The sequence below is a fragment of the Heptranchias perlo genome, chromosome 7 (assembly GCF_035084215.1).
Source record: "Heptranchias perlo isolate sHepPer1 chromosome 7, sHepPer1.hap1, whole genome shotgun sequence".
In the NCBI taxonomy this organism is placed as follows: domain Eukaryota; kingdom Metazoa; phylum Chordata; class Chondrichthyes; order Hexanchiformes; family Hexanchidae; genus Heptranchias; species Heptranchias perlo.
The window spans coordinates 6,592,761-6,613,069 of record NC_090331.1 but is presented as its reverse complement, the minus strand read 5'-3'; the positions used below and the strand labels follow the sequence as shown (position 1 = coordinate 6,613,069).

Here is a 20,309-nt window from a genome sequence, read left to right as displayed (position 1 = left end):
CTGTAAAACGAAGGGGGAGGAGAGAGCGGCACGTGCGAGAAACGGACAGCACCTGAAAGAGGAGAGACTGGTTAATGTTTCGGGTGTAGGCCCCTTGGTCAGAACTGGAATTGATGGGGCTCTCCACCACTCGTGTGTTTGTGCATAATGCTATTTCTTTTTTGTTATTTTTGTTGCAGTTGGTGCACCCTCCGGGACCCAAACTCCAGACCCCCGTGAGGATCTTCGCTTTTAAATGCCTCAGATTCTTAGAGGTACGCCTGCAGATACGTTGCCTTTGAATCCGGATTTGTGGTGGGCTGCTCTCCTCACCTCAGCGGGCAAACGAACCAGGCAGACATGGAGATTCCCCAAGCCGGACCCAGAGGTGCAATTGGCCTCTGCCTCCCAGGGCTCGGTGGTGGGGGGTACAGGGTGACGATGAAACGGATTGTAGCTCCTGATCGGTATCCCTGCTGGGGAATGTGGGTGCGCGAGTATAGAGTCGGGAATAGATTAGGCTCATCCACAATGGCCACCAGCAGCCTGCAAAAATAACACAATCTGTCAAACACTCCCAGGGCAGGTACAACACGGGTTAGATACAGAGTAAAGCTCCCTCTACACTGTCCCATCAAACACTCCCAGGGCAGGTACAGCACGGGTTGGATACAGAGTAAAGCTCCCTCTACACTGTCCCATCAAACACTCCCGGGGCAGGTACAGCACGGGTTAGATACAGAGTAAAGCTCCCTCTACACTGTCCCATCAAACACTCCCAGGGCAGGTACAGCATGGGTTAGATACAGAGTAAAGCTCCCTCTACACTGTCCCATCAAACACTCCCAGGGCAGGTACAGCACGGGTTAGATACAGAGTAAAGCTCCCTCTACACTGCAGCAACAATGTACTTTAGCCCCAGTGTTGAATGCCCCCTTGCTGTACCAGTGACGTTTTTTGCTTCTCATAACAACCATCCTGTGGCCTCTCACAATGACGTTGCCAGTGGCCGTTTTGTTCTGTGAGCAAATGCCCTCGCGTTGAGGGGGTTGGAGTGAGTCATTTTAAAAACAACCGCCCTCTTGTGAATTGTGAGGGTTTTCTCTGGCAGAAGCTCTTTGCTCTCTGGATAATGTGTATGATTTGCACACTCTGTGCCCGTTGTTGGACGGGGTGGGGTGTCTGATCACTCTCTGTGCCGTGGGGGTGGGGAGGGGTCTGATCACTCTTGGTGGCCATGCCTGTGGGGGGGGTGCCTGATCGCTCTCGGTGCCTGTTTTCGGGGGGGGGCCTGATCGCTCTCGGTGCCTGTTTTGGGGGGGGGGGCTGATTGCTCTCTGTGCCTGTTTTGGGGGGGGGGGCCTGATTGCTCTCGGTGCCTGTTTTGGGGGGGGGGCCTGATCGCTCTCTGTGCCTGTTTTGGGGGGGGGGCCTGATCGCTCTCTGTGCCTGTTTTGGGGGGGGGGCCTGATTGCTCTCGGTGCCTGTTTTGGGGGGGGGGCCTGATCGCTCTCTGTGCCTGTTTTGGGGGGGGGGCCTGATCGCTCTCTGTGCCTGTTTTGGGGGGGGTGCCTGATCGCTCTCTGTGCCTGTTTTGGGGGGGGGGCCTGATCGCTCTCTGTGCCTGTTTTGGGGGGGGGGCCTGATCGCTCTCTGTGCCTGTTTTGGGGGGGGGGGCCTGATTGCTCTCGGTGCCTGTTTTGGGGGGGGGGGCCTGATTGCTCTCGGTGCCTGTTTTGGGGGGGGGGGGCCTGATCGCTCTCTGTGCCTGTTTTGGGGGGGGGGCCTGATCGCTCTCTGTGCCTGTTTTGGGGGGGGGGCCTGATTGCTCTCGGTGCCTGTTTTGGGGGGGGGGGGGCCTGATCGCTCTCTGTGCCTGTTTTGGGGGGGGGGCCTGATCGCTCTCTGTGCCTGTTTTGGGGGGGGGGGCCTGATCGCTCTCTGTGCCTGTTTTGGGGGGGGGGCCTGATTGCTCTCGGTGCCTGTTTTGGGGGGGGGGGTCTGATCGCTCTCTGTGCCTGTTTTGGGGGTGGGGGGGCCTGATTGCTCTCTGTGCCTGTTTTGAGGGTGGGGGGGCCTGATTGCTCTCGGTGCCTGTTTTGGGGGGGGGGTCTGATCGCTCTCTGTGCCTGTTTTGGGGGGGGGGGGGGTCTGATCGCTCTCTGTGCCTGTTTTGGGGGGTGGGGGGGTGGGCCTGATTGCTCTCGGTGCCTGTTTTGGTGGGGGGGGGTGGGCCTTATTGCTCTCTGTGCCTGTTTTGGTGGGGGGGGGTCTGATCGCTCTCTGTGCCTGTTTTGGGGGGTGGGGGGGGTGGGCCTGATTGCTCTCGGTGCCTGTTTTGGAGGGGGGCCAGAATGCGCTCGGTGGTCAGGGGGAGGAACCTGATCGTCCCACACTCTTGCATGGGCAGGTGCTGTACTGTGAGTGTGGGAGGTACACTGTTCGGGCAGCTCATTCGATAGTAACCAGATGTAGGGCGTTTGGTGGCCTGCGAGTGGAATGTACTATTGCGTATCTCCGGCTTGACACGTGAAGGCTTCCCTTGCATTTGCTGTCGTGTGTTCCAGCTGAAGCGGATTCCCCCTCATTGTTTGGAAGGGCTGCGGGGGGTCTACACACGGTTAGAGATCCTCGTCTGTTCGAGCTGCATCAACACCATCGAGGTGAGTGCTCGTCTTATATATATATATATATATATATATATATATATATAAAAAAAAACACATGTTGAGGGTGTAAACATCGGCCGTCTCAAATGGATCGTGTGCAAAAGAAAGGCTTGCGTTTCTATAGCTCCTTTCACGACCTTAAGATGTCCCTAAGCGCTCGAGAAATCCCAAAGAGAACTCCCCTGCTCCTCTTCGAAGTAATGCCATGGGATCATTTACGTTCATCTAAGCTGGCAGACGGCACCTCCAACAGTGCAGCACTCCCTCAGTACTGCACTTGGAGCGTCAGCCTAGGTTTTGTCCACAAGTCTCTGGAGTGGGACTTGAACCCACAACCTTCTGACTCTGCGGTGAGTGTGCTACCTACTGAGCCATGGCTGACTCCTATAAACGGTGTGTATCCACCCAGCAGCTCACTGATACGGTAGCGATCTAACCAGGTGGGGAAGACCCATCCTCGATACCGGGGTCTCTGCTGAGTTAATTGACCTCTGGCAGGGTTGCTGCAATCGACCTCCATGCCTTTGAGTGTGGTTGGGGAAGGGGCATGAGCATGGAAATCAGGCCGGGTTCGTACTCCTTATCAGTATTAAGGGATATGGAGCAAAGGCAGGTAAATGGAGCAAAGCCATGATCTAATTGAATGGCAGAACCGGCTCAAGGGGCTGAATGGCCTCCTCCTGTTCCTATGTATCCAGTGATTTGTGCTAGAAAGCGGTGCGTGTGTTCGTGGATGAAGGAATGGAGAGTTGTCTCTGAAAGTTTGCAGATGACACTAAGTTAGGTGGCACAGTAAGTTGTGTAGATGGGAGCAGGAAGTTCCCATGGGTCATAGAGATTAAGTGAGTGGGAGAAACTGCAGCAGATGGAGTTCAATGTGGGGAAGTCTGTGGTCATCCACTTTGGACCCAAGAAAGACGAATTGGAGTATTTTCTAAATGGCGAGAGACTAGAAACTGAGGAGCCAAGTGATGTAGGTTTCCATGTACGCACGTTGCTAAATGCTGGTGCACAGGTACAAAAAGCTAATGGAATGTCGGCCTTTATCTCAAGGGGATAGAAATACAAAGTTATGCTTCAGTGGTACTGAACCTTGGTCAGACCCCATCTGGAGACTGTGTTCAGTTTCTGGGCACTGCACTCAGTAAGGGGATATTTGGCCTTGGAAGGGGGGTACAGCACAGATTCACCAGAATGATACTGAGGCTTAGAGGGTTAAATTATGAGGCCAGGTTGTGTAATCTTGGTTTGTATTCTCTTGAATTGAGACGATTGAGGGGTGTTCCAATCGAGGTGCAAGGGCAGATATGGAGAAACTATTTCCTCTGGTGAGGGGAATCCAGACACAAGGGGGCAGAACCTTAAAATTAGAGCCAGGCCATTCAGGGGTGATGTCAGGAAGCACTTCTTCACACAAAGGGGAGTGGAAATCTGGAACTCTTTCTCTTAAACCCCCCCAAAGGCTGGGGGTCAATTGGAGTTTTCAACACTGAGATTGATAGATTTTTGTTGGGTAAGGGTATTAAGGGATACGGAACAAAGGCAATAAATGGGGTTGAGGTACGGATGAGCCATGATCTGATTAAATGGCAGAACTCGAGACGCTGAATGGCCTCCTCCTGTTTCTGTCTGTGTGTTTGAGGACCAGATCAGACTCCGCTGTGATTCTCACCTCAGTCTGGCAATGTTCACTGTCTGGACTCGCCACATGTGCCATGGTGACTTCGGGCAAGGTGCCTGCGGAACATTCCCCTCGCCGGAGTCTGCACCTGCAGGAGCGAATAGTAACGCTTGAAGAAGCAGCTAGGTCCTAAATCGGTGTTGTCCTTCTCTCGAGCAGGAGATTATCTCGGTCTGCGGTGGGGACCTGAGCTCTGCCCTCCCCTGACTCTCGAGCAGGAGATTATCTCGGTCTGCGGTGGGGACCTGAGCTCTGCCCTCCCCTGGCTGGATCTGCACACCCTGAACTTCAGCAATAACTTCCTCACCTCAGCTGGACGACTCGCTGGTAAGACAGTTCGTCAGGGACGCCTACTGTACCGCGCACCATCTGTTTAAAGGTAGGACAGCGATACAGACCAGCAAGGACCAGCTTCACTCCTGGACAGTGCAGAGGGGAGCTGGTCTGGCAGTGGGAGCGCTAATGATCGAAACATCTGGATTGTTCTTCACCATCTCCCTTCATTGAATTTTATGCACTTCATCCGTTAAGAGATTCAGGACATAGAAACACTTTCCATTCCCCGCCTGTCTCAGCTTTAGGTACAGCACGGTGTTAGATACAGAGTAAAGCTCCCTCTACACTGTCCCATCAAACGCTCCCAGGGCAGGTACAGCACGGGTTAGATACAGAGTAAAGCTCCCTCTACACTGTCCCCATCAAACACTCCCAGGGCAGGTACAGCACGGGTTAGATACAGAGTAAAGCGCCCTCTACACTGTCCCATCAAACACTCCCAGGGCAGGTACAGCACGGGTTAGATACAGAGCGCAAGGATGTCTTACTGCAGTTATACAGGGCCTTGGTGAGCCCACACCTGGAGTATTGTGTGCAGTTTTGGTCTCCTTACTTAAGAAAGGATATACTTGCCATAGAGAGAGTGCAGCAAAGGTTCACCAGACTGATTTCTGGGATGGCAGGACTGTCTTATGAGGAGAGATTGGATCGACTTGAGTTTAGAAGAATGAGAGGGGATCTCATTGAAACATATAAAATTATGACAGGGCTAGACAGACTGGATGCAGGGAGGATGTTTCCCCTGGCTGGGGGGTTCTAGAACGAGGGGTCATTCTCAGGATATGTGGTAGAACATTTAGGACTGTGAAGAAATTTCTCCTCATCTGAGGGAGGTGAACCTGTGGAATTCTCTACCACAGAAGGTTGTGGAGGTCAAGTCACTGAATATATTTAAGAAGGGAGCTAGATAGATTTCTAGACACAAAAGGCATCAAGGAGTATGGGGAAGAGAGCGGGAATATGGTATTGAGATAGAGGATCAGCCGTGATCATATTGAATGGCGGAGCAGGCTCGGAAGGGCCGAATGGCCTACTCCTGCTCCTATTTTCTATGTTTCTAGAATAAAGCTCCCTCTACACTGTCCCATCAAACACTTCCATGGCTAATTGAATGGTGGAATGAGCTTGGGGGGGCTGAATGACCTCCTCCTGTTCCTATGTTCCTGGTGCTCTGTGAAATACTCGGAAGACTATTGCTGACCCCCGCCCTGTAGGTATGCTATGAGGTACTAGGGGTAATGTAATACCGTTACTGATAGGTCCTAGTTAACTTGCGGTGATCTCTCTGATGTACCAGTTCTCTGGCTTAAGTGCTGTTTCTGTTTTTCCCACTTCTGGCAGGCATTGCTCAGTGTGCTCCGGATTCTGGATCTGAGTCACAATCAAATCCGGGACTGTGCGGGAGAATCTGAAGGTGAGGGGCAGCATCCTCACGGGGACTGCACGGCACACAAGCGGCTCTGGGGCTGAGGGTTCGATGTGAGGGGGAGGGCTGTATTTATTTTACAAGGTACAAAGTGAAATGACTTTTGCGCGTACCCTGATAGTTAAGCCAGTGAGTAACAAAGCCATATGGTGCATTATTTGGTAATGGGGTTGTATGGTGGAAGATGCATTGTACGGTAATGGGGGTCACATGGAGGATGCATTGTACAGTAATGGAGTCACATGGGGTCATATGGAGGATGATTCATTGTAATGGGGTCACATGGTGGAGGTTGCATTGTACGGTAATTGGGTCACATGGTGGAGGCTGCATTGTAATGGGATCGTATGGTGGAGGGAGCACTGTACGGTAACGGTCACGTGGATACATTGCAACGGTAATGGGGTTGTAAGTTGGAGGGTGCATTGTACGGTAATGGTGGAGGATGCATTATACGGTAATGGGGTCGCATGGTGGAGGGTGCATGTCCGGTAATGGGGGTCGCACGGTAGAGGATGCATTGTACGGTAATGGGGGTCATATGGTGGGAGGATGCATTGTACGGTAATGGGGGTCGTATGGTGGAGGGTGCATTGTACGGTAATGGGGTCGTATGGCGGAGGGTGCATTGTACGGTAATGGGGTCGTATGGTGGAGGGTGCATTGTACGGTAATGGGGTCGTATGGCGGAGGGGTGCATTGTACGGTAATGGGGTGTCGTATGGCGGAGGGTGCATTGTACGGTAATGGGGGTCGTATGGCGGAGGATGCATTGTACGGTAATGGGGTCGTATGGCGGAGGGTGCATTGTACGGTAATGGGGTCGTATGGGTGGAGGGTGCATTGTACGGTAATGGTGGAGGATGCATTTTACGGTAATGGGGTCGCATGGTGGAGGATGCATTGTATGGTAATGGGGTCATATGGTGGAGGATGCATTGTACGGTAATGGGGTCGCATGGCGGAGGGTGCATTGCCCTGGTGATGGGGTCACATGGCAGAGGGTGCATTGTACGGTAATGGGGTCATATGGTGGAGGATGCATTGTACGGTAATGGGGTCGCATGGTGGAGGGTGCATTGTACGGTGATGGGGTCATATGGTGGAGGGTGCATTGTACGGTGATGGGGGTCGCATGGCGGAGGGTGCATTGCCCGGTGATGGGGTCGCATGGCAGAGGGTGCATTGTACGGTAATGGGGTCATATGGTGGAGGATGCATTGTTACGGTAATGGGGTCGCATGGTGGAGGGTGCATTGTACGGTGATGGGGTCATATGGTGAAGGGTGCATTGTACGGTGATGGGGTCGCATGGCGGAGGGTGCATTGCCCGGTGATGGGGTCGCATGGCAGAGGGTGCATTGCCCGGTGATGGGGGTCGCACGGTAGAGGATGCATTGTACGGTGATGGGGTCGCATGGCGGAGGGTGCATTGCCCGGTGATGGGGTCGCATGGCAGAGGGTGCATTGCCCGGTAATGGGGTCGCACGGTAGAGGATGCATTGTACAGGTAATGGGGTCATATGGTGGAGGATGCATTGTACGGTAATGGGGTCGTATGGTGGAGGATGCATTGTACGGTGATGGGGTCGCATGGCGGAGGGTGCAATGTCCGGTAATGGGGGTCGCACGGTAGAGGATGCATTGTACGGTAATGGGGTCATATGGTGGAGGATGCATTGTACGGTAATGGGGTCGCATGGCGGAGGGTGCATTGCCCGGTGATGGGGTCGCATGGCAGAGGGTGCATTGCCCGGTGATGGGGTCGCAAGGCGCAATTGCCCTGTAATGGGGGTCCTGATAGCTATTGCCTGCTGGTGAGGATAGGATCAAGCTTGTCTGTGATGCCACACTTGACCAAATATCCCACCAGAGGTCGCCCTCTGTGCTCGCACTTAAAGCCACGGTTACTTTGCGTGCGATACAAAGTCAGAGTCTTCACAGGGGTTAATAAGAATCTTGTCCGGAAGGATTTTTTCCTCTCTCTCTCTATCTCTCTCTCTCTCTCTCTCTAACTCCTTTCTCTCTCTCTCCTTCACCAGCCGCTGTCTGAACTGGAATATGTCAACTTGAGCTACAATGTTCTGGAGAAAGTGCCCGTCTTCAGTTCCTGCTCCAGGGTCCAGCTGGTCACCCCTGCTCCTGAGAAACAATGAATTGGACAATATCGACGGTAAGGCTGGCACCGCGGTGTTGGAATGAAACAAAGTTCCTGGAGGCAGGGGCTTGGGGAGGAGAGAGGCTTCAGTCTCTGTCGTGCCCTTTCTGCCAATAGGTGGCAGGGTCACGCTGCGCAGAAAATTGGTGTTGATTTGCCTGGCGCTGCGGCGTCCCCCTGCTATCTGGCAGAGTACTACAGGAAGGCGTGTATAATCGGATGACCACTGCTCGTCCTCGTCCAAATGTGAGACTTGAGAATGTAAGAGCGGGTTTAATATGGTTTTAAGATAACATTGATTTTGGCTCCATGGGCAGCACTCTCTCTTCCTTGAGTCAGAAGGTTGTGGGTACAATCCCCAGTCCAGAGACTTGAGCACATAACCCCAGGCCGACACTCATGGTGTCTTTCGGACGAGACGTTAAACCGAGGTCCCGTCTGCCCCCTCAGGTGGACGTAAAAGATCCTACGGCCGCTATTCGAAGTAGAGCAGGGGAGTTCTCCCTGGTGTCCTGGCCAATATCTATCAACGTCACCAAAACAGATGATCTGCTCACTATCTCGTTGCTGTTTGCGGGATCTTGCTGTGCACAAATTGGCTGCCCACGTTTCCTACATTATAACAGCGAGCGCACTTCAAAAGTAAGTCATTGGCTGTGAAGCGCTTTTGGGACGTCCTGAGGTTGTGAAAGGCGCTGTATAAATGCAAGTTCTTTCTCATGCATCTGTATAATCTTTCGATATCTTATTCTGTTTCTAGGAGTGGAACACTTATTGCACCTGAAGTACCTGGACCTGGCTTATAACATGATCTCGGAGCATGCGCAGCTCGCTCCCCTGTCCCAGCTACACAGGCTGAAGGAGGGTGGGTGCAGGGGAGGTTGGGCGTGGCGAGCTGGCACAAGGTGCCACATATCTGCATTTGTGCTGAGACGAGCCTTTAATACAGGGAATGAGCCTCGTTCTGCACATTGCTTCCGGTCACGGGGGGGATCTCCAAGGAGGGGAGCCACCATTCCAATGGGGGTTTAAACCACATGCCCATGTAACTGAGTTGGAAGGTTTCTTGTGTGTGTATCTGGTGGCGGGGGATGTGTGTGGTATACCTGTGCAATCCAAAGGATGGTCCGGATTGCCTGCGATGAAAGGCTTCTTTCTCCATTGCCTTTCTGGGCTGCAGGAAATGAGTATGAGTTGAACTCTGTTCTTAATGAGCCTCAAAACAGCCTCATCCAGTTACCAATCGATCCTAAACTGCCAGACTTCCTCCGGGCCCAAGAGGAGAAATGGCAATGTACCAGCAGTGCAGCAGAGGGCGCTCCTCTGAAGGTGAAGGGTTCAGACACATTGGAACAGTGGAGGGAGCTTTACTCTGTATCTAACCCGTGCTGTACCTGCCCTGGGACTGTTTGATGGGACAGTGTAGAGGGCGCTTTACTCTGTATCTAACCCGTGCTGTACCTGCCCTGGGAGTGTTTGATGGGACAGTGTAGAGGGAGCTTTACTCTGTATCTAACCCGTGCTGTACCTGCCCTGGGAGTGTTTGATGGGACAGTGTAGAGGGAGCTTTACTCTGTATCTAACCCGTGCTGTACCTGCCCCTGGGAGTGTTTGATGGGACAGTGTAGAGGGAGCTTTACTCTGTATCTAACCCGTGCTGTACCTGCCCTGGGAGTGTTTGATGGGACAGTGTAGAGGGAGCTTTACTCTGTATCTAACCCGTTGCTGTACCTGCCCTGGGAGTGTTTGATGGGACAGTGTAGAGGGGGGGCTTTACCCTGTATCTAACCCGTTGCTGTACCTGCCCTGGGAGTGTTTGATGGGACAGTGTAGAGGGAGCTTTACTCTGTATCTAACCCGTGCTGTACCTGCCCTGGGAGTGTTTGATGGGACAGTGTAGAGGGAGCTTTACTCTGTATCTAACCCGTGCTGTACCTGCCCTGGGAGTGTTTGATGGGACAGTGTAGAGGGAGCTTTACTCTGTATCTAACCCGTGCTGTACCTGCCCTGGGAGTGTTTGATGGGACAGTGTAGAGGGGGCTTTACCCTGTATCTAACCCGTGCTGTACCTGCCCTGGGAGTGTTTGATGGGACAGTGTAGAGGGAGCTTTACTCTGTATCTAACCCGTGCTGTACCTGCCCTGGGAGTGTTTGATGGGACAGTGTAGAGGGAGCTTTACTCTGTATCTAACCCGTGCTGTACCTGCCCTGGGAGTGTTTGATGGGACAGTGTAGAGGGAGCTTTACTCTGTATCTAACCCGTGCTGTACCTGCCCTGGGAGTGTTTGATGGGACAGTGTAGTGGGAGCTTTACTCTGTATCTAACCCGTGCTGTACCTGCCCTGGGAGTGTTTGATGGGACAGTGTAGAGGGAGCTTTACTCTGTATCTAACCCGTGCTGTACCTGCCCTGGGAGTGTTTGATGGGACAGTGTGGAGGGAGCTTTACTCTGTATCTAACCCGTGCTGTACCTGCCCTGGGAGTGTTTGATGGGACAGTGTAGAGGGAGCTTTACTCTGTATCTAACCCGTGCTGTACCTGCCCTGGGAGTGTTTGATGGGACAGTGTAGAGGGAGCTTTACTCTGTATCTAACCCGTGCTGTACCTGCCCTGGGAGTGTTTGATGGGACAGTGTATGTTAAACTTATATAGAACCTTGGTTAGACCGGAGTACTGAACAGTTCTGGTCTCTATTATAAAAGGATATAGAGGCACTGGAAAAAGTGCAAAAAAGATTTACAAGGATGATACCAGAACTGAGGTTATACTCATCAGGAAAGAATGAACAGGCTGGGGCTCTTTTCTCTCGAAAAGAGAAGGCTGAGGGATGACCTGATGGAGGCCTTTCAGATTATGAAAGGGTAGATGTAGAGAAGATGTTTCCACTTGCGGGGAGATCACAACTAGTGGCCATAAATATTCCTAATAAATCCAATAGGGAATTCGGGAGAAAGTTCTTTACTAAACACATGAGGGAAAAAGGAATAGAAGGATATACTGATAGTGAGATGAAGTAGGAGGCTCATGTGGAGCATAAAGACCGGTTGGGCCAAATGGCCTGTTTCTGTGCTATAAATTATGTGTAGAGGGAGCTTTATTCTGTATCTAACGTGTCCTGGGAGTGTTTGGGGCAGTGTAGACTTTATTCTGTATCTAACCCGTGCTGTACCAGATTTGGGAGTTTCATTCTTCAATGCCAATGTCTCACATCGAGCACTAAAACATATCAAAGTTTTGCGAGTTGAGAAGTTACTTTGCCTTTTTCCCCTTTCCTCTTTTCGCTCCACGAAAGATCACAGACCAGGTGTTTAACAAGTCGTGTCTTTTCTTCCAGCTGTTCCTTGAAGGGAACCCAGTGTATTACCAGAAAGACCACCGACCTTCCACCATCCATCACCTGTCCCCCAAAGCTGCCTTCATGCGCGTGAGTATCCAGAGTGACCTAGTGAGCTGGTATAGTCGGGTGTCTGGGCTCTGAGACTGCTGGTCTGTTCCTGTGTGGGTGGGGGGGTGGTGGGGGGGTTGTGGGGGGGGTGTGGGAGGTGTTGGGGGGGGGGGGGTGTGGGAGGGGTTGGGGGGGGGGGTGTGGGAGGGGTTGGGGGGGGGGTGTGGGAGGGGTTGGGGGGGGGGTGTGGGAGGGGTTGGGGGGGGGGGGGTGTGGGAGGGGTTGGGGGGGGGGGTGTGGGAGGGGTTGGGGGGGGTGTGGGAGGGGTTGGGGGGGGGGGGTGGGAGGGGTTGGGGGGGGTGGTGGGAGGGGTTGGGGGGGGGGTGTGGGAGGGGTTGGGGGGGGGGGTGTGGGAGGGGTTGGGGGGGTTGTGGGAGGGGTTGGGGGGGGTTGTGGGAGGGGTTGGGGGGGGGGGTTGTGGGAGGGGTTGGGGGGGGGGTTGTGGGAGGGGTTGGGGGGGGGGGTTGTGGGAGGGGTTGGGGGGGGTGGTGTGGGAGGGGTTGGGGGGGGGTGGTGTGGGAGGGGTTGGGGGGGGGGGGTGTGGGAGGGGTTGGGGGGGGGGGGTGTGGGAGGGGTTGGGGGGGGGGGTGTGGGAGGGGTTGGGGGGGGGGGTGTGGGAGGGGTTGGGGGGGGGGTGTGGGAGGGGTTGGGGGGGGGGGGTGTGGGAGGGGTTGGGGGGGGGGGGTGTGGGAGGGGTTGGGGGGGGGGGGTGTGGGAGGGGTTGGGGGGGGGGGTGTGGGAGGGGTTGGGGGGGGGGGGGGTGTGGGAGGGGTTGGGGGGGGGGGTGTGGGAGGGGTTGGGGGGGGGTTGTGGGAGGGGTTGGGGGGGGGTGTGGGAGGGGTTGGGGGGGGGTGGTGGGGGGGGTGGTGGGAGTGGGGGGGGTGGGGGGGAGGGGTGGGGGGGGGTGTGGGGTTTCATGCTGATGTGTTCTTGGGAGCCGGTGCCAGGATGAGTCCCGTTTGACTTCAGTCCATTCACCTTCTGTGTCTTCGATAGTTTTCTGCTGTTGTGACCCTTCTCTGTGCCCGTGAAGTAATTGATACTCTAGAATGTTGCACACCTCCCGCTTCCCCTTCTGCCAGTTTCAGTACCACCTCCGGGTTCAAATCTTCCACTGAGTTAGGAGGCACAGTAAACTGTGGGGATGGGAGGGGGAAGTTACAAAATATCTTGGGTACAGCACAGGAGGAGGCCATTCGGCCCATTATGTCTGTGCTGGCTCCTTGAAAGAGCTATCCAATTAGTCCCATTCCCCTGCTCTTTCCCCATAGCCGTGTAAATTTTTCCCCTTCAAGTATTTATCCAATTCCCTTTTGAAAGTTATTATTGAATCTGCTTCCACCGCCCTTTCAGGCAGCGCATTCCAGATCATAACAACTCGCTGCGTTAAAAAAAAAAATTGTTTGTCGCCTCTGGTTCTTTTGCCGATCACCACCGTAATTCTGTGTCGTCTGGTTACTGACCCTCCTGCCACTGGAAACGGTTTCTCCTTATTTACTCTATTAAAACCGATCATAATCTTGAACACCTCTATTAAATCTCCCCTTAACCTTCTCTGTTCTAAGGAGGATAATCTCTGCTTCTCCAGTCTCTCCACATAACTGAAGTCTCTCATCCCTGGGACCATTCTAGTAAATCTCCTCTGCACCCTCTCTAAGGCCTTGACATCCTTCCTAAAATGCGGTGCCCAGAATTGAACACAATACTCCAGCTGAGGCCTAACCAGTGTTTTATAACGATTTAGCATAACTTCCTTGCTTTTGTACTCTGTGCCTCTATTAATAAAGTATATGGGATCCTGGGCTTTAACAGCTTTCTCAACTTGTTCTTCCACCCCCAGGTCTCTCTGTTCCTGCATCCCCTTTAAAATTGTACCATTTGGTTTATATTGCCTCTCCTCAATCTTACTATCACACTTCTCTGCATTACGTTTCATCTGCCATGTGTCTGCCCATTTTCACCAGTCTATCTATGTCCTCCTGAAGTATGTTACTATCCTCCACATTGTTCACTGACGTAGAATAAATGAGTGGGGGGGAAAAGCTTTGGCAGATGGAGTTCATTGTGGGGAAGTGTGGGATCATCTACTTTGGATCTGAGAAAGACAAATCAGAATATTTTCTTAATGGCGAGAGACCAGGAGGAGCAAAGGGATTTGGGTGTTTGCGAGTTTTAAACCCAGAGCTTAGCATCGTCTAATCCCCGCATCCCGATTTACTTTGTTCGCTCCTCAGTGCTAGCGCCCCCGCACTGTGAGCCTTACCTGACAACAAGACCAATAGAAAGAGCTGTGACGGTGCCTTTAACTTCTGGCCGCTGGATCTTTCTTGGTATTGGAGGACGGTCGGTGCGTGCGAGCGATGTGACGTCTGCTGCTTCTGACCGTGTCGGAGGGTGGGGGGTGGGGGAGGGCAGGCAGGCAGGCAAGCAGGCAGAGTGTTTCAAGTAAATGCAGAACAGCTTCCTTGAACTGTTGGTGCCGAATTCCCGCACTTGCCAATCTGCGCCAAGCGGCGATTGAAGTGGAGGTGAGATTTAATGGGCCGCTGTGGGTTTTGAGCCCGAGGTGATCCAGGAGCGTGGAACGGGCAGGATGTCGTCGTCGTCATCAGACAGGCCCGTTCTCTCCCCGATGGGCGACCGTTGGGATTCCTCGGCCGCGGTGCGGCGACGGCGAGGATTCCTCGGTACCACCTTCATACCACAGGCTCCTTCGGTCAGTGAGGGCACTGTCGAGGACAGGGGAGGGGGGTGGGCTGACCTTTTAGCCTGTCCAGTGAGACTTACAAACTGACGACATTCGCCCATCGTGTCTGTGCCGGCTCTTTGAAAGAGCTATCCAATTAGTCCCACTCCCCTGCTCTTTCCCCATAGCCTTTTTTCCTTTTCAAGTATTTATCCAATTCCCTTTTGAAAGTTACTATTGAATCTGCTTCCACCGCCCTTTCAGGCAGCGCATTCCAGATCATCATAACTCGCGTAAAAAAAATTCTCCTTATCTCTCTTTCTTCCCGCCCCTCTGCCCGAGGTTCTTTTGCCGATCACCTTAAATCTGTGTCCTCTGGTTACCGACCCTCCTGCCACTGGAAACAGTTTCTCCTTATTTACTCTACCAAAACCCCTTGCATCCGTGGTAGCGCAGAGTCCCAGTTATTGCTAAAACAGTTTTTTTTTTATTATTCATTCTCTGGATGTGGGCATCGCTGGCAAGGCCGGCATTTAATTATCCTGAGAAGGTTTGTGGCGAGCCCTCTTCTTGAATCGCTGCGATCTTTGCAGTGGCTTGCTGCTGGGCCAGAGGGCAGTTAAGAGTCAACCACATTGAGTCTTAGAGTCGTGCTAAGTTCCCCGGATAGGGGGCCAGATTGAAGCCCTATGGGCCTCGATAGGAACAGGTGTAGGCCATTCAGCCCCTTGAGCCCGTTTCGCCATTGTTAGATCATGACTGATCTATACCTCAATTCTAATTACCCGACAAAAATCTGTCAATCTCAGACTTGAAAGCTCCAAGTGACCCCAAACATCCACAGCCTCTTGAGGGAGGGGAGAGTAGAAAAGAAAAGATAGTTTTCCAGATTTCCTGCATTTGAGTTCCCTGCTCCTGATCACTAACCAGTGACTCCTGACAAATTCCCCTCTGTCCTGTCAGGTGAGAATGGGAATTCATAGAACCATACAGCACAGAAGGAGGCCATTTGGCCCATCCTGCCTGTGCTGGCTCTTTTGAAAGTGCTGTCCAATTTAGACCCATACCCCTGCAAATTAATCCTCTTCAAACAACATGTCCAATTGCCTTTTGAAAGCTCCGATGGAATCTGTTTCCACCATCCTTTCAGGGAGTGCGTTCCAGATCTTATCACCCCTTTGTGAAAAGAATTTCTCCTCATTTCCCCTCTCGTTCTTTTGCCAATTATTTTAAATCTATGACCTCTGGTTACCGACCCACTTTCCAGAGGAAACAGAGCAAGTAGGGAGAGACGATCAGGAAAAGATGGATTGATGCCTGAGTCTCCCGCAACGCCTGTCGAATTGCTTAGTGGCACTCACCTAGGCACAGTAGAAAGGGGTGCCATGGGGTGGTGCTCTACCCTTGGGAACAAAGGGACAGTGGTGGAATGTGTGGGTTCAAATTGAACCCATCTGATTGCATTAGTACACTGATAGTGACTCCTGTCTGTTTCTTTCTCTACAGCTGATTTTGGATGGAGAACAGCTCACTATGGCAGAACTCACAGTAAGTAACACTCCCCCCACCAATCACCAAAGCTCAAAGTAAACCTTTTTTTATTATCGATCCTTTGCTTGTTCAGTGGTTGTGTTAAGCACATGGGTATACAGTTAAATACAGACTACAGCTCCCTCTACGCTGTCCCATCAAACGCTCCCCGGGCAGGTACAGCACGGGTTAGATACAGAGAAAAGCTCCCTCTACACTGTCCCATCAAACACTCCCAGGGCAGGTACAACACGGGTTAGATACAGAGTAAAGCTCCCTCTACACTGTCCCATCAAACACTCCCAGGGCAGGTACAGCGCGGGTTAGATACAGAGTAAAGCTCCCTCTACACTGTCCCATCAAACACTCCCAGGGAAGGTACAACACGGGTTAGATACAGAGTAAAGCTCCCTCTACACTGTCCCATCAAACACTCCCAGGGCAGGTACAGCATGGGTTAGATACAGAGTAAAGCTCCCTCTACACTGTCCCATCAAACACTCCCAGGGCAGGGACAGCACGGGTTAGATACAGAGTAAAGCTCCCTCTACACTGTCCCATCAAACCCTCCCAGGGCAGGTACAGCATGGGTTAGATACAGAGTAAAGCTCCCTCTACACTGTCCCATCAAACCCTCCCAGGGCAGGTACAGCATGGGTTAGATACAGAGTAAAGCTCCCTCTACACTGTCTCATCAAACACTCCCAGGGCAGGTACAGCGCGGGTTAGATACAGAGTAAAGCTCCCTCTACACTGTCCCATCAAACACTCCCAGGGCAGGTACAACACGGGTTAGATACAGAGTAAAGCTCCCTCTACACTGTCCCATCAAACCCTCCCAGGGCAGGTACAGCATGGGTTAGATACAGAGTAAAGCTCCCTCTACACTGTCCCATCAAACCCTCCCAGGGCAGGTACAGCATGGGTTAGATACAGAGTAAAGCTCCCTCTACACTGTCCCATCAAACCCTCCCAGGGCAGGTACAGCATGGGTTAGATACAGAGTAAAGCTCCCTCTACACTGTCTCATCAAACACTCCCAGGGCAGGTACAGCACAGGTTAGATACAGAGTAAAGCTCCCTCTACACTGTCCTATCAAACACTCCCAGGGCAGGTACAGCACGGGTTCGATAGAGTAAAGTGATGAGATAAGTGACCGATACGCGAGTGCTATCGCTGAGTCAAGAAATGTGGGGTTCACGTTTCGGGCCTATGACCGTCTGTCTATTGGGTACCCCAGTGATCCTGGGAATGGGGGATGTTCTGGTCTAGGGTTCCCCTATTGGTACACTGCCAGTGGTGTGGGGGGTCCCACCCCTGCTTATCTGCCTTTTTCTTCCTCCACATTCCTGTCCCACTATGGTCATCTCTGCTTTGCCAGATTTTTCTATGCTTCCCTCCCCCTCCATCGGTTATTCTGCTGTGACCATTCACACCTCATCTGGCTCTCGGATACATCTTTGTTTCTCCAATTTCTCTCGTTATTGCCTCCTTTAGTATTGCACCATTATCACGTCTGTTGTTTAATCGTCTCCTGTTCTCCACCTAATCTCTCTTTTTATATATAGGAAAAAGTGTTCTGACAAAGGGTCTTTGACCTGAATCATTAACCTGGCAAGTTTACGTCGGCAGTCTGAATGTTGACATGGGAACTTATAATGAAAATATAAAAATAAGGACAGAATGTATGATTTAAAACGGGGACTGAATCAGGGGTCTGTGGGCCCTGGTCCAATTATAGGAATAGGAACATAGGAACAGGAGTAGGCCATTCAGCCCCTCGTGCCTGCTCCGCCATTTGATAAGGTCACGGCTGATCTGTGATCTAGCTCCATATACCTGCCTTTGGCCCATATTCCTTAATACCTTTGATTACCAAAAAGCTATCTATCTCAGATTTAAATTTAGCAATTGAGCTAATTATCTCCCACGCTCCAACCCCACTTCACCTGGAGTCTACACTTTCGGGGGGTGCTGCTGGGGAAAGTGCCATTTGTGCCAATAGATTTTAATTTTGCCCAAATACCCTCTTTGTGATAATTCATCCTTGCGGATTGTTCCTGCCACCAGTGATAGACCTGTACCCACCAGTACTGTATCCCAGTGTTATACAGTGACAGACCTGTACCCACCAGTACTGTACCCCAGTGTTATACAGTGACAGACCTGTACCCACCAGTACTGTACCCCAGTGTTATACAGTGACAGACCTGTACCCACCAGTACTGTACCCCAGTGTTATACAGTGACAGACCTGTACCCACCAGTACTGGACCCCAGTGTTATACAGTGACAGACCTGTACCCACCAGTACTGGACCCCAGTGTTATACAGTGACAGACCTGTACCCACCAGTACTGGACCCCAGTGTTATACAGTGACAGACCTGTACCCACCAGTACTGGACCCCAGTGTTATACAGTGACAGACCTGTACCCACCAGTACTGGACCCCAGTGTTATACAGTGACAGACCTGTACCCACCAGTACTGGACCCCAGTGTTATACAGTGACAGACCTGTACCCACCAGTACTGGACCCCAGTGTTATACAGTGACAGACCTGTACCCACCAGTACTGGACCCCAGTGTTATACAGTGACGGTGCCTCCAGACCCATATTTATAAGTGTAAACAATTTTACAACACCAAGTTATAGTCCAGCAATTTTATTTTAAATTCACAAGCTTTCGAAAGCTTGTGAATTTAAAATAAAATTGCTGGACTATAACTTGGTGTTGTAAAATTGTTTACAATTGTCAACCCCAGTCCATCACCGGCATCTCCACATCATATTTATAAGGAGAGAATTCTAGAATTCTGCTGCTGAGTGTTTCTCACCGTTCATGTACACAGGGTGTGACCATTTCACACCTCGACTGTTACTGACAGACTGTTGATACTCTGACAAAATCACAGTTCTGTGTTTGAATTACAGAGACTTTCACACCTGCAATCTCAGCGTGTTACAGATGTGTTGTTTAATGATCGCCCTGGGCTCCTCCGATGCCTTGATGTGTAGATGGATTTGTCGGTGCGGTAGGGAAGCTCGATAAACATGAGGGAGAAAGGAATAGAAGGATATGTTGATGTGGGGGGGGGGGGGGGGGGGAAAGAGGCTCCTGTGGAGCATGGACCAGAAGGGCTGAATGGCCTGTTTTTGTGCTGCACATTCTATGTACTGAACCATACAGCTCAGGAAGGGCCAGCTTCCATCCCCATTCTGTAACTGATCTCCACTCAGCTGATGGATGGGGAACTGCCCCTCTGGGGTAGGGAGGGGGGGGAAAGATCAGCTGAGCTCCCACCCGCCAGGCAGTATCCAGTGACACCCGCTGGAAAGTGAGTTGTGAAGCCCCTCACGGCGTAACGACTGAGGCACTGGAGGGTCCTCTGCACCCGTGGAGCCGAGCCCCATCGAGGAGTCGGCACCTTCAGGCGAAGGAGAGAAAAATAGCAGCCTTTGAACAGTGATGTGAATAGATATACAGGAACAGGAGTAGGCCATTCAGCCCCTCGAGCCTGTTCCACCATTCATAGAAAACATAGAAAATAGGAGCAAGAGTAGGCCATTCGGCCCTTCGGGCCTGCCCCGCCATTCGAAATGCTCATGGCCCATCGTCTAACTCAATACCCTGTTCTCACTTTTTCCCCATATCCCTTGATCCCTTCAGGCATTAAGAAATATATCTATCTCCTTCTTGAATACATCTAATGACTTGGCCTCCACTGCCTTCTGTGGGAGAGAATTCCACAGGTTCACCACCCTCTGAGTGAAGAAATTTCTCCTCATCTCTGTTCTAAATGGCATACCTCGTATCCTGAGACTGTGACCCCTGGTTCTGGACTCCCCAGCCAACGGGAACATCCTCCCTGCATCTAGTCTGTCTAGTCCTGTTAGAATTTTATATGTTTCGATGAGATGACCTCTCATTCTTCTAAACTCTAGTGAATATAGACCGAGTCGACCCAATCTCTCCTCATACGTCAGTCCTGCCATCCCAGGAATCAGTCTGGTAAACCTTTGTTGCACTCCCTCCATGGCAAGGACATCCTTCCTCAGATAAGGAGACCAAAACTGCACACAATACTCCAGATGTGGTCTCACCAAGGCCCTGTATAACTGCAGTAAGACATCCCTGCTCCTGTACTCAAATCCTCTTGCAATGAAGGCCAACATACCATTCGCCTTCCTAACTGCTTGCTGCACCTGAATGCTCGCTTTCAGCGACTGGTGTACAGGGACACCCAGGTCTCGTTGCACCTCCCCCTTCCCCAATCTATCACCATTCAGATAATCTGCCTTTCTGTTTTTACAACCAAAGTGGATAACCTCACATTTATCCATGTTATACTGCATCTGCCATGTTCTTGCCCACTCACCCAACTTGTCTGAATC

The 20,309-nt window shown here is 51.9% G+C and overlaps 1 protein-coding gene across 1 annotated transcript in view; it reads left to right on the top strand.

The window, feature by feature from the left end:
• The window catches only part of stk11ip (serine/threonine kinase 11 interacting protein), a 123,176-nt gene that overhangs the window by 24,851 nt on the left and 78,016 nt on the right, over positions 1-20,309 (top strand). Inside the window, 11 exon segments of the mRNA XM_067986993.1 lie at positions 180-254; positions 2,547-2,642; positions 4,548-4,640; positions 4,642-4,656; positions 6,007-6,066; positions 6,068-6,079; positions 8,134-8,226; positions 8,228-8,264; positions 9,010-9,113; positions 11,584-11,673; positions 15,887-15,928. Coding sequence (XP_067843094.1) covers positions 180-254; positions 2,547-2,642; positions 4,548-4,640; positions 4,642-4,656; positions 6,007-6,066; positions 6,068-6,079; positions 8,134-8,226; positions 8,228-8,264; positions 9,010-9,113; positions 11,584-11,673; positions 15,887-15,928 — 717 coding nt within the window.